Source organism: Sinocyclocheilus anshuiensis, unplaced genomic scaffold, assembly GCF_001515605.1.
Source record: "Sinocyclocheilus anshuiensis isolate Anshui unplaced genomic scaffold, SAMN03320099.WGS_v1.1 scaffold718, whole genome shotgun sequence".
NCBI classification, from domain to species: Eukaryota; Metazoa; Chordata; class Actinopteri; order Cypriniformes; family Cyprinidae; genus Sinocyclocheilus; species Sinocyclocheilus anshuiensis.
In genome coordinates this window covers 845,117-857,427 of record NW_015546102.1, presented here as the reverse complement: position 1 = coordinate 857,427, position 12,311 = coordinate 845,117, and the positions used below count along the sequence as shown (strand labels likewise).

The following is a 12,311-nucleotide window of genomic DNA, read 5'->3' as shown; positions in this document are numbered from 1 at the left end:
AGCAACACTACAGGTTTGTATGATTCACCCCTGAATGCTAATGGAGCTGCCCAGCTTGCCTCCATGTTGGTTTCTCTTCAGAAAGGCTAATAACCCATATCGAGTCTGATCTGCCAACTTCTTGGAAGCCGGGCCTCATTTAAATTCTGTCCCCTGGTTATAGGCGTGTTCAAGAAGCAGCCACTTGCCACCTCGCCGGTCTGCGGTTTGTTGGTTTGTCTTGGACGGGAAGTCTGTTAGTGCTTGAGTTAGCCTTGTGCTCTCATGACAGCCGTCCCTGACGTCTGCTGCTCTGTGACATAGCCTCTTCCTCCTCCCAATCGCTGCTTGCTCTTTTACATTTTAAATCCGGAGCCACACGAGACCGATGGGGATATGGCTCCATCTGTCACAGCTGTCTGTTGTTGAGCTGAGAGACGGAAAGAGAGAAAGGCAGCGGACCCCACAGTGAGATGCGTCTGCAGCTTGCCCTCACCTGTAGGACTTGCTCGGCAGGAAGCAGAAGTTTGGCGTAGTTTGCAGAATGAATGGCGGTTTGATTATGAGATTTGCTTGTTTGCGAGTCCTTGAGTCAACCTAAAACCTGACAAGGTGTTCCTCCACTGCCTGATCTTCATATCCAGCTGTGTAAATGGATGAGTTGTACCTGTGAAATCTCATTTGCCTTATTTACTGCGTAATTAGAGGAGATAATGACTCCCAGGTTAACCTGTTTTCCCATGGCGATCCTCCTGTTTTCATCCTTTAGAATGTTCCCCTACTAAAAATTGGTGCAGTGTATGCTAACAGGCCTCCTACGGTTAATCCCATCTTTGTCTTAACACGGTGAAGGATTTACGCCCTCAGAAAACAAAGGGTCTTGCATTGCTTCCAGTCAAGGAGAAAGTTCGCACATTATCAAGAGCTTTTTTTTTCCCCGCAAACCGTGACCAGAAAACCAGTATTGTGAACCAAATTCTTGTCCCACCTGAGTTTCTACAAAGGATTGTGTTTCAGAGCTGGACTGGAGACTTGAAGAAAGCCAAACAAACTGCGTTTGTAGTTGCTAACATCAGGCTTTATGCCATTCTCTGCTACTCTCTTTAGAGTCACTTGTCTGAAGATTGATAAGGTCTTAGTTTTCAGATAGCTGTTCGACTTTGCAGCTCTCGCTCTCATGCTGTGTCTTCAACAGTGATGGAGGACGTGGTGTTGATGATTTTTCATAAGTGAAATATCTCTTTCTAGAGGAAACGTTCCTTCTTAAAGGACTGTTTTTAATCTCCTACATTTATTCAATGAGTTTTGCTCAAAGAATGTAATTCAATGACCAGGCAGCTTGAACTTTTGGCCAATGACAGACATTTGAGTAAGTCACATTTAGAATGAAATAATGTCACAATAAAAATATATATATACTATTCAATGGTCCTGAAAAGAAGCTGCATTTTTTAAAGCAAACTATTATTTCTTTCTACTTTCTCTTGATTTAGGGTTAAATTATGTGTCCAGATATGTTTTTTACTAATTGTTATGAGTATTCACTAGGGTTGAGCCAATAGACGTTTAGTGTATCGACGATAGTCGGAGATAACGCCTGTGGCTTGTTTGTTCCATCATATTTCTTTTTCCGTGTTTTGCGTGTTATAACCAAACGCACACGAATCAGTTGAGTTTATGAATGCATTGACCGATCATTCAGATAAGTCATCGCCGAAGCACTAGAGTTTTATTGTTGAATGCGAGCTCGCTGACTGAATTCTGCGCTCTCGCGAATTCTCTCATCATAAACAACAAAGTGCAGATGCACGTGCGATGTAAGTATAAGATATTTATTCATCATACAATGTAGACAGCTTTGCTGATTACGATTTTGGTAATGTAAATGTTCTTTGCTCGTTTTCTGTAGTTGCTGTTTGGATAACTGAGGAAATATAAGCATTATAATCAGTCACTTACAATGTTTCTATTAAAAATGTTATCATGTTAAATACAAATTCAGTCATATTAAAAATATTTTATATATTTAGTTAATAGATTACACTAACATTTGGCTTTTTTATCCTTATCCTGAAATTGGTTCACTCTCCGGCTATGAAACTAAGTAAGTAAATAATTAAATAAATTAGCACGGTAATATCATGTATCGGCGATCTCACAGGCTGACAATAGGACGAAATGACTGGAGCATATAGCCCAACACTAGTATTCACATGAAAACTACTTTACTTTAAAAAAGGTCAGATTCCATATTTAAGAGGCATTTTGCTCTAATGAAGTGTTTCATTGTCAAGATGTGCTTATTCAGTCTCCGGCAGTATTGATTCAGGTGTCTCTGTTGACATGCCTTCTATTTGTTTGTGTGTGGATTGAGCACCGGTGCCGATGCTGAGGGTAAACTTAGCAGGCTGTGGGGGATCCAGAGGCATTGTGTTTCTTTGTCGTATACGTAGTGCTGTTGACTTTGGTTGAGCTCGTTTTGTGTTCAACTCCAGGTTTATAGTCAGCTGAGATTCTTTGCAGTCTTTAGTAAAAATATCCTGTTGTACATCAAGCGTGTAGTTGAGACTTTATCTCTTGGTATATTTTTGTGATTGTATGTTTTTTTTTTAAGTTTAAGAAGTAATTGGAGGTTGAAGTGCTAGCCAGAACCTTTAGATAATTCATCTAGTAATAACCCATAGTCCAACTTCAGAGTCCAATTTCATGTAGCTTTTGCTTACAACAGTCTTTAGTACTTATTCAGTCACATCTATTCAAGCCCCACTGTGTGAGGTCATGTATCTTGGGTCATATCTGGCATTGTCATTAGATAAATTATTTTTTTGTTCACAAAACCTCTTTGCACAATATATTTGCACCTTTGCTTCATGCTGTGACATCAATAATAACTCAACAGCGAATTCCACGTCAAGCGTTTCTTCAGTGTGTGTTTCGCTGTGTGTGTAGTACATCTCATTTCTGTTGAATTACTCTGCGATTGATTTGTGGCTGCAGGAAGGAATGAGAAGCCTTTTGGTAATCTTCAAAATATGACAGTAAATCTCCTGGTTATGTCTTATTCAGAGAGCTTTTGCTCCTTTTTATTGGCATTTATACTGAATAAATGACTGAGCTGTCACCACATCTGATGCCATCTATCTAAGAGTCAAATGTGATTGCAGGCTCACATCATGACGGAAAGGACTGAGGGAACGTTTGGTCATCCACTCACAAAAGAGACCTTAAAGATGGCTCTTCTGTTTACGTTTCACATGTACTGTGAGTGTGTCAATACTCGAATTATATCGTATTGACCGAAATTAAGATATATATCGTGATATAAATTTTGGCCATATCGTCCAGCCCTACTCCAGGCCTATACATTTTTTCATTTGAGTCATATTACATTCCATCACACTGTACTTGAGGGCTTAATGTAATACTTTAATGTAAACAAAGCACTTTTTATGGAGATATAAACATGCAGTGAAAGCGTTTAAATGCCAGGCACGATATGCCAGTGAAAATTGTAGCCAATATGATAACGACTGATAGTATTCTTAACTGTTTGGTCTAAAAATTTGAAAATTTAACTACTAAAATGTACTATAATATTACAAAATGTCAACTATCCTGGTATTGTGGTGGTATGTTTTAGCACAAACATTTCCCTCAAAAAATGCTAATTTGTTTTGAATTGTTTTTGACATTATTTGCTAATTTACATTTGCTAGATGTTACCACTTTATCAATGAAAAGAGTTGTTTATCAGTAAGCTTGTGAGCACAAAAGGTTGTTATAAGCTGAACTCGAGCATGTTGTTGTTGTTATTATTTTGCAGTGCAGACCTCTATGTCAAGAGAAACCGTTTCCCACATGAAGTGTAGCACCAAGTAATTTGCTTACCTTCCACTTCTATTTGATTTCATCCGATTTACCGTTTCCTGTTTACTCTCAGAGTTATCTAAGACTTTCTCTTGGGTCATATGTTTTATAAACTTGTCAAAGTATGAAAGATTAAACTTGAACATCAGCGCTGTAGTCGAAATCACAGACCAGGCTAAACCAGGAGCCGTGGCCCGTGCTGTTTATGGTGTTGGACAATTTTCTTCAACACAGGTCTTGTTGTAAGGACTCAGCTTTATCTTCCCTAAAGACGTCAATAAGGTTGTCTACACAAGGCCCTGCCATAGATCTCCTGTTGTCTTTATCTCTGGATGGGACATTAAGGGAAAAGCAATCACTGGCGTCAGAGCGGTTGGAAGGAGATGTGCCTAAAGAGTGTCAAGGAGAGAAGTGTTTATTTATCCTTGATGGTAGGAACACAGTGGACCTAAGACGAGATTCCTGGTTCGTTCACACTAATGAGACTCTCTGCAGAGGCTGCAGAGTAATGAACATTTTTCTTAGTCACGAATCAGTGACACATTATCATGTCACAATGCAGAATTGCTAGTCACGGATTGATCTGTAGGTTAATGTCTGAGTTTGTACTGTCTACCAGTTAAAGGTCAGTAAAAGACTGAAGAAGAAAAAAAACATTTACTTTTGTTCAGCAAAGATGCATTAAATTGATCAAAAAGTGACAATGAAGATATTTATAATGTTAGAAATCAACATTTATTATAATAAAGGTCTCTCGAGCACCAAATCAGCATATTAGAATGATTTCTGAAGGATCATGTGACACTGAGGACTGGAGTCATGGCTGCTGAAAATTCAGCTTTGCTATCAAAGGAATAAAATGTAAATAAAAAACAAACAAAAAATTGAAGACCTGTATTGTAAAAATATTAAAATAGGAAGTGTATATTATGCAGCTTTTAATTAAATAAATCTTGCTGTCTGGACAGGATGATTTCCATGTATTTTATGTATTTTTGTATGATTTTCAGTATTTTTGCTTTACATTAATGGGAATTTGAAGGGGTATATGTGCTTAATTTTCATGACAATAACTCCATAATGAAAATATATATATTCATGTTGCTAAAATATGCTTCAGTTGCTTTATTCGAAAAAACTTTTTTTTTTTCTTTTCTTTTTTCTTTTGCTTCTGGGGTGAAATATGACTCATAGTCACAAGCATCCTTGCAGTTGTGTACATTTTTGTTCTTTTGCCTCTTGCTACTTCTGCCCAATTCACATTTTTGAGAAAGCTATCTGTAAGTATGAGCATTTGAGCATAAATGTCAGTATTTATGTGATCTCACGTGATATAAGATGCACACGAATAACTGCAAGTGGCATTTATTCAATGATGATCCTTATTCAGATCATAATCCTTAATAATCCACTGGAATCATGCTAAAAGCACAATAAATTTGAGTAATGGACACTAGTATAGCCTAGTTTTCTAAAACGAAACCGTGACTTTTCAACAGCATTATGAGATTGATGGTTGTTTGATCTGGGTTTATTGCGCAATATCACTGCTCCTTGGGTAAATCTCGCATGATGTGTATGTTCGCTCTGCTATTGTGCTGTTATCAGTTTATTTACTCGTTCTCTCCATAACCCCGGCCCGAACAAACAAGTCAGGCGTGGTGTAAGAGCTCGGTGATTGGCAGGCAGGTTTTAAATTATTGGTTTTTGACTAAAAAGTGGATCAGTTGGCTAATCCTACCAGTGTTTTCCAAATGTAGGTCATGCTCGAAAAGCAATGCTCGTCTCGATTTCCCCTCTCTCTCTATTGGTGACCTAATCAACTGCTCTTATTTGATATGCCTCCAAAGGTAGTGAAGGCTTATTACCAGAATGATTGCTGTGCTGCTGAAACCCCTCCAGGTGTTTTGGTATAACTGAGCTATGACTCAACATGTACGTTGTCTCTTGTTATTTTAGAACACAAACCCTCTTGTCAAGAAAGATTACCAAAAAGCCTTTTGGATGAAAAAATAAACACTCTTTAAACACCTCCCTGTTAGGATCTGTTTGTTCATTGTTTCTTTTGGCACTCTCTCACAAACACTGCAGCCAGGCATATCAGCACGCATCCAACATGCATCCGAAATCAGTGTGTTAATAATTGGCTAGTCAACACCTCCTCAGGCGAATTGAGTATTTCTCACCTTGCGAGAGACTTGAGCTTTTGTTTTGGTTCTATTCACATTCCTGCTTGTTAAAATCACCGGCCACTCACACTGTGGACATTATTAAATGGATAAGATCAGACAAGTGAACGCATTGATGTCAAAGTGGCAGACTTAATGTTTTCGGACACTTAATTGCAAGTTAATTGCAGTTAAATTAAAATGAATTATAGTTTAAATTTGTAATAACTCCAATTAGCTGAACTTTAGAGTGTTTTTGACCCACATATCTTTATATGTAATTTGATAATTCCCTCTGTTGTCTTTGAAATATGGAATTCTGCGGAATGTACTGACAAGCATTTATGGTTAACAAAACCTATTTTAATGTAATTTCTATTGAAACCTGTATGTGATGTATTTAAATATTTTTGGAATTGCACCTTTATAATGATAAAGTTGCAATTTAGTACATTTTATAATATATTAACTTTAAATGTAATACTGAATAACACGGTACAGTTAAAATTCTAAACATACTTGACATGCTTTAGTATGTTAGTCAACATATCAAAATGAGTGTACTTCTTTAAAACATGACAAGATAAAAAAAAAAAAAGATTTAAAATGTACTTTAAACATTTAATTTGACATTTACTGTATATGATTTTACACATAACACATTTGCGACTTTTTGTCAGTAACCCCTAGAAAGACATTAACGTGACAAGTTTAATTACTTTAAATTTGAGCAGCTGCGGTTTCAACATAACTTCCACTATATTCTGGCAGTTTCATAGACCTCGGATATTGTGAGTGCTGATTTAAAGCAGCATTCATCCTTAGGGAACTGTGTGTGTGGGGCTAATACTGTATTACCTCCACACTTCAGGAGATCCGGAGCCATCTGTACAGAGCCACTTTATAATCTTAATGGGCACCTTTAGTGGTGGTCGGTTATTGGGAATTCCCAATTCTCTCTTGTCCTTTTGATATTTAGCTAACCGGCAGCAGATTATGGGTTTAAGTTCACTTTGATAAAAGAGCATTTGCTTACCTCATTAACCCTGTTGCCCCTAGACAGACCACTCAATTCATCACGCCCGCACTCAATAGTGTACATGCCTGTTTGTCCTACCTTGAATCAAATGCTAACACGTGTTTGTCTCTGTGTTCCTCAGGTTTTAGTCTATGATTGCGTGAGAGCTGCGAGAGCAGAGCGAGGACCGAGGGGGAGCAGTGCCAACCTGGAACATGGTGCCTAATATTTGCACGTCCGTGCCCCTCCTGCCCGTTGGGCTTCCTCTTCTGCTACTGCTGAGCTGCGTGCAATTCTCCTCTCAGGCAGACAGTAAGTACAACACTTCAGCTGACTAGTCATTTTTTCCCGTGCCTTTTCCTGTACCTTGTGAAATTGGAAGTGCATCGCATTGTGGAATTGTTTGCAGGCATGAGCGAACACACTAATGCTTCACTCGCGTGGCACAATATGAACCCGAAATTCAAACAAACTGTTCACCTGAACTTTCGCTGGCTTTTAGATGAGCGATGCATTTCCGTTGATCAGAAAGTAGTTCTCGTGGGCCACACAGCTTTATTGTCCTTGTGAATGAGCGTGTGGATCGCCGTGAGTGACATGGCAATGTTGTGGGTGCCATGGGTCGAGCGGGGGTCAAGGCTCAGTTCTGGCATGGGTCAGAGAGCCATTTAAATGCCATGTGACCCGTCTGCACCGCTGTCACGAGGCTGTTGTAATTCCATTAGGCCTCTCTCTCTCGCATCGGCTTGCTCGCCTTCTTTCTTTTTCACTTGCTTCGTTTAACCTTTAAATCTTTCAGCCGTTCAGAGGCGGTGCTAGCATAAGGGTAACCTTGAAGCTTCTTCTCTTGACTTCTGTTGCCACTTTTAAAGTCACAAAGCTTTTGTGATTGAAAATCTTGCCTCTGCTTTCTCGATGAAGACTTTTTCAAAACGATCTCTGATGCAAAGTAACTCTTGACTGTATTTCAAAAAATGTAAAGAAGCACTTTAGTATTTCAAGTGAATCTGAAACGTCATCAAATCAGTCTTTCTTTTTTTTTTTGAGAAATTCTTAATTTTACATTTACATTTAATTATTTAGCAGACGCTTTTATCCAAAGCGACTGACAAATGAAAACAGTAGATGCAATTCAATTAAAAAAAGTGCAACTGTATGTACAGTAAGTGTTCTGAAGTGCTATTAGTCTCATGCTGTACACGTATAGCATTTTTTTGTTTGTTTCTTTTTTCCACTAGCAGGGAACGGTCAATGTAAAGGTCAATTAAAGTGACTTTGTGCGTCTTTGGGATGCCACCTCAATCCACTAGCAGAACACAAGCTTGAAACATGAATTGAACTTATAACCAAAATTGACTTTCTTAATGCATGTGCAGTTTATGCCTAAAAAATTGTCTTCGTAATCATTTCTCAAAATATAATATAAATATTATTATAACTTCCAGATAGATGCAGTTTACCTTTACATGTACTTTTGTACAAGGAAATTCTGTGGGCAAAATGTAGTCCTTTGCAATATGATTGTACACAGTCTGAATTTTGATTTTTGTACCCCATCTGAATTTCACATTAGATTTAATTTTGTTGAAATTTTACACACAAATTTGCTGTTTACACCAGTATTTTTGCTGACATTTTGCTAATGTGACCACGTCTTAACATATTTGTTTTTACAGCCTTGATTTTCCTGTTTTACTGTGTAATTCAGAAATGGATGGTATATCAAACATGACATTGAATATTTAATTGTTCATGCTCATTTGTCCTGTTTTTATAGGCAGATTACCTTTGCTATCATCTAACATTCGTCTGAAACTGATAATTGAATAACACCATTAAATGTAGTCTTAAGTCTATTTGAAAATGCAGCTCTATTTCTCATACTGTACATTGTAATGTTTTGATGCCTAAATTTAAATGTACTAAACATTTAAACAAACCAAACAAAATGATTGATTTTAGTGTCTTATTTTTTATTTATTTAGACTAAAAGAGTGTAGAACTTTAATATTGACTATTTATCAGTTATCGCTAATAACATGAAAATATTGATTGGTTTGAATTTTAATACCAGTGCATCCCAATGAAAAACAGGTTACATGCACTGTTTCATGTTGACTTCACGCCTAACCAGAATAAAGACAGTCGTTGTCACACTGTCAACAAACTTTACACTTTTTTGCTTATTCCTATCAAGAGTTTTGTGTCTTTTGTTCAGCGTTCTGCATTTTCATGTCTAGCGCATTAACACAGCACCCTCATTAGTGTCATCACATGCCGCTGTAGGTGCTGTTGATGGTTTGAGAACGAGTCTCCGGGAGCTTTGCTGTAGTATTGACTATACTTAAGGTTTCAGACACCTAAATCCTAGTGTGATACTGCTTTACGGTGACGCTTCTTTGGTATAAATACTTTAAGATGTTCAAACAAATAAAACTTTAAAAATAGAGGGGAGGTTAAATGTTGACTACTGCGAATGGTCTTTTTTGTGTTGTTGTCTGTAATCAGAGAGGGTTGAGTTGCTAAACATGAAAGAACTGGCTTTGCAACGCTCTGAATTATAGGGCAGTGGAGCCAGAACTACAGGGTGGGGCGTCGCGAACGTTGATCACCATGGTAACAGAGCCTACCTAAATCAGACAGATGAAAAATTAAGGCACTTTCTTATTATGAATGCTCAAAGAAGTCAAAATTACTCCGATTGCACAGGAGCTCCTGCGAGGAGACTGAGGGCTGTTCCTCGAGCCTTGTTTAGGTGGTTATGTCTCATTTGTGTGATTTAAAGCCACCCAGATTGCTTGATTGGAGTCTTCTTCATAGCTGCTTCCTCCAGACGTGGTGTCTAGGGTTTACATAACAGTCTATTTCAGTCATTTTGGTCTTTAAGAAGTGGTCTTTCTTTCAGCTGAAAGAAGTAAACTAATTAGTAACTGTCTAAAAAGATCAATTGGAGATGCTAAGTTTTGTCAAGAAATAAGGCAAAATTAAAAGTCACAGATCTATCTATCTATCTATCTATCTATCTATCTATCTATCTATCTATTTATCATGTGCTAGCTAGTGTTTATCTTGTGACCTCTGAAAACAGCATAGTTTATGTAATGAAAAGGAGCATTATTTTTATACCAGTACAAAAAAGAAGACATAAATTGTTAAAGAAGCATCAGCATAGGGACTGAAATAAATTGTATATCATTTTTTGAACTGGTTCATTTAAAAGAACCACTTGAACAAACCCATACACTAAAATGAATTGGACCTCCCAACGCTTCATTTGAGAGAGAGCGTAAACAAAGTAGGTAAGCATGTTTGAGCATTACCTTAAATATCTGGACTGAAAAAACTTGTACGCAATACAGTGTTACAAAACACTTTTTTTTTTTTTGAGGTATAAGAAAAATAGCTTCCAGCTTGTTCGAAAAAGTAGCTTGTTGCTTGAAAAGCTATTTTGCTTAAAGGGCACCTATTATGCAAAATTAACTTTTACATGTTGTTTGGGAATAAATGTGTGCTGGCCGTGTGTGTACACCAAGGTTATTTTCGTAAACGAAAACTAAAACTAAGATTAAAACGATTGATGAAAAAACAATTTCGTAAACTGAAATAATATAAAAACGTCAAAATAATTGAAAAACTAAAACGAAACTAAACTAACAACAGTTATTGAAAAACTAACTGAAATAAAATTATAATTATCAAAAATAAATAATCGTTTTCGTAATCATTACGTTCTCACCCCTTGGCGGAAAAATATACGAGCTGTGTGGAGGTTTAGAAAAATAGCCTACCTGTAATGGCGCATCACGCACATGGGGTTATCTGACGGAGAGACGCAAAGCCGATTAATTCTGTACCAGACGAGAACCGTTTGACATAAAGACTGCGAGTCGCGACCCGAACCGCACTCGCATTAAATCTATTACATCAGGTAAGCAAGGTTATTTATTTTATCATGTAACACAAGCAATCAAACCAACATTAGGCATTCTAAGTCGGTGCTTTGAAGAAAAACAGACATGCAGCGCAACATGATAATTAACAGAAAAAAAGATGAGAACGCTCATTCTTTCTGTGAACAACACAACTTTTGCCTAGCATCTTCTGATCATTCTGCCAGGCTTTTGAACAAATGTGCATTGGCTAAATCACATAATACACATGCTTATAATTCTTCATAAATGAAAAGAACATTCAAATATAAGCCTTTACTGTTAAATGCGTTTGCCGTTATTATTGAATTTCATTAGTCCCAGTTTTGATTGATGCACAGCTATTCACGGAAAAGTGAGCAAGACACCACAGTTACAATATCACGATTATGGTTAAATAAGAAAAGACATATAACCAAATCAGGCTACATTTATTTTCATACTAAATATCTCAACACACATCATTGGATATGACATTAAGCGCGACTTGTGTAGATTAATTTAGTAAAAAAGGCTTGCCTGCTTTCTTTGGCATATATTTGTATACTTTTACCATCTAATCAATCTCAGCATGCGTTAATTTTGTGTCGCTATATGTTTGCCTCATTATGCCTACGTCTTTCTTTGGCCTGTGCTCTGGAAGTGATCTGTTAATTCTGCTAAACTTTAATTAAAACTGAAACTAAACTATATAAAAACTAAATAAAAATGCATTCACAAAATAAAAACTACACTAAAACTAACAAAAATATGAATGAAACTAATAAAAACTAAACTGAATTTTATAGCAAATTTGAAAACGATATTAAAGTAAAACAAATTTAAAAATTCAAAACTATAATAACCTTGGTGTACACAACCACCCTATAATGATAAAAATCTGCCTGCTCCTTTTTTTTTAATCCTCATAAATCATAAACCATTTGCAGGATCTGTAAAATGTGACATCACATTTTACAAGCCCCACCCACGACTGTTGACGGATACTGCCGTATTAGCAGAGACCCCGCCCTGAGTGTGCCACACACAATCCGCCATGTTTATCTAAAGCAGCATTCAAGTAAGAAAAGTCATCTTATTAGAGCTATAGAAATTATTCATTCAAGAGCAGAGAGTGATTTATTTTGTTTGTTTTTATTTTGTTTGGATCATATTATCAGCATAGATAGAAGTATAGGTACTGTATATTACACTGCTCTCACTTAATTCACAGATCTAATATAAACATGCAATTTCTTTCCCAGCTGTTCCAACCTTCAAGGACATAACTGACTTTGTTTTTGTAACTTATACATGTTTTTAACATAAACTTGTTTATTTGACAGTTTAAGTGCAGTAAGACATGAAAGA

The 12,311-nt window shown here is 36.9% G+C and overlaps 1 protein-coding gene across 4 annotated transcripts in view; it reads left to right on the top strand.

Annotated features, from left to right (window-relative positions):
- The window catches only part of ptprfb (protein tyrosine phosphatase receptor type Fb), a 148,578-nt gene that overhangs the window by 8,701 nt on the left and 127,566 nt on the right, over positions 1–12,311 (top strand). For all 4 annotated transcript variants that reach the window (XM_016502239.1, XM_016502243.1, XM_016502242.1 and 1 more), the window contains exon 2: positions 7,175–7,344. In XM_016502239.1, coding sequence (XP_016357725.1) covers positions 7,248–7,344 — 97 coding nt within the window. In that variant the 5' untranslated portion in view covers positions 7,175–7,247. The remainder of the gene's footprint in view (positions 1–7,174; positions 7,345–12,311) is intronic.